Here is a 243-nt window from a genome sequence, read left to right on the forward strand (position 1 = left end):
GGGGGGCTGCGGTGGGGCCGGAGGGGTTGGGGGGCCACGGCGGGGTGCAGTGGGGCAGGGGGCTCACCTTTGATGTTGATGAGGCTGATCTCCCCGAAGTAGAGCCCCTCGCCCAGGACGGCGAGCTGTGTGACTCCGTCCTCCGCCACCACGGCCAGCTGCCCCTCGCGGACAAAGTACATCTCGTGCCCCACGTCACCCCTGCGGCAGACGAACTTCCCCGGGCCGAAGACCCGGGGCGGC

General features: G+C 71.2%; 1 protein-coding gene across 1 annotated transcript in view; it reads right to left on the bottom strand.

The window, feature by feature from the left end:
* The window catches only part of CNGA4 (cyclic nucleotide gated channel alpha 4), a 7,253-nt gene that overhangs the window by 4,823 nt on the left and 2,187 nt on the right, over positions 1-243 (bottom strand). Inside the window, 1 exon segment of the mRNA XM_019472768.1 lies at positions 40-243. This exon segment is cut by the window's right edge and continues 69 nt beyond it. Coding sequence (XP_019328313.1) covers positions 40-243 — 204 coding nt within the window.

Source organism: Aptenodytes forsteri, unplaced genomic scaffold (assembly GCF_000699145.1).
Source record: "Aptenodytes forsteri isolate BGI_AS27 unplaced genomic scaffold, ASM69914v1 Scaffold485, whole genome shotgun sequence".
In the NCBI taxonomy this organism is placed as follows: Eukaryota; Metazoa; Chordata; class Aves; order Sphenisciformes; family Spheniscidae; genus Aptenodytes; species Aptenodytes forsteri.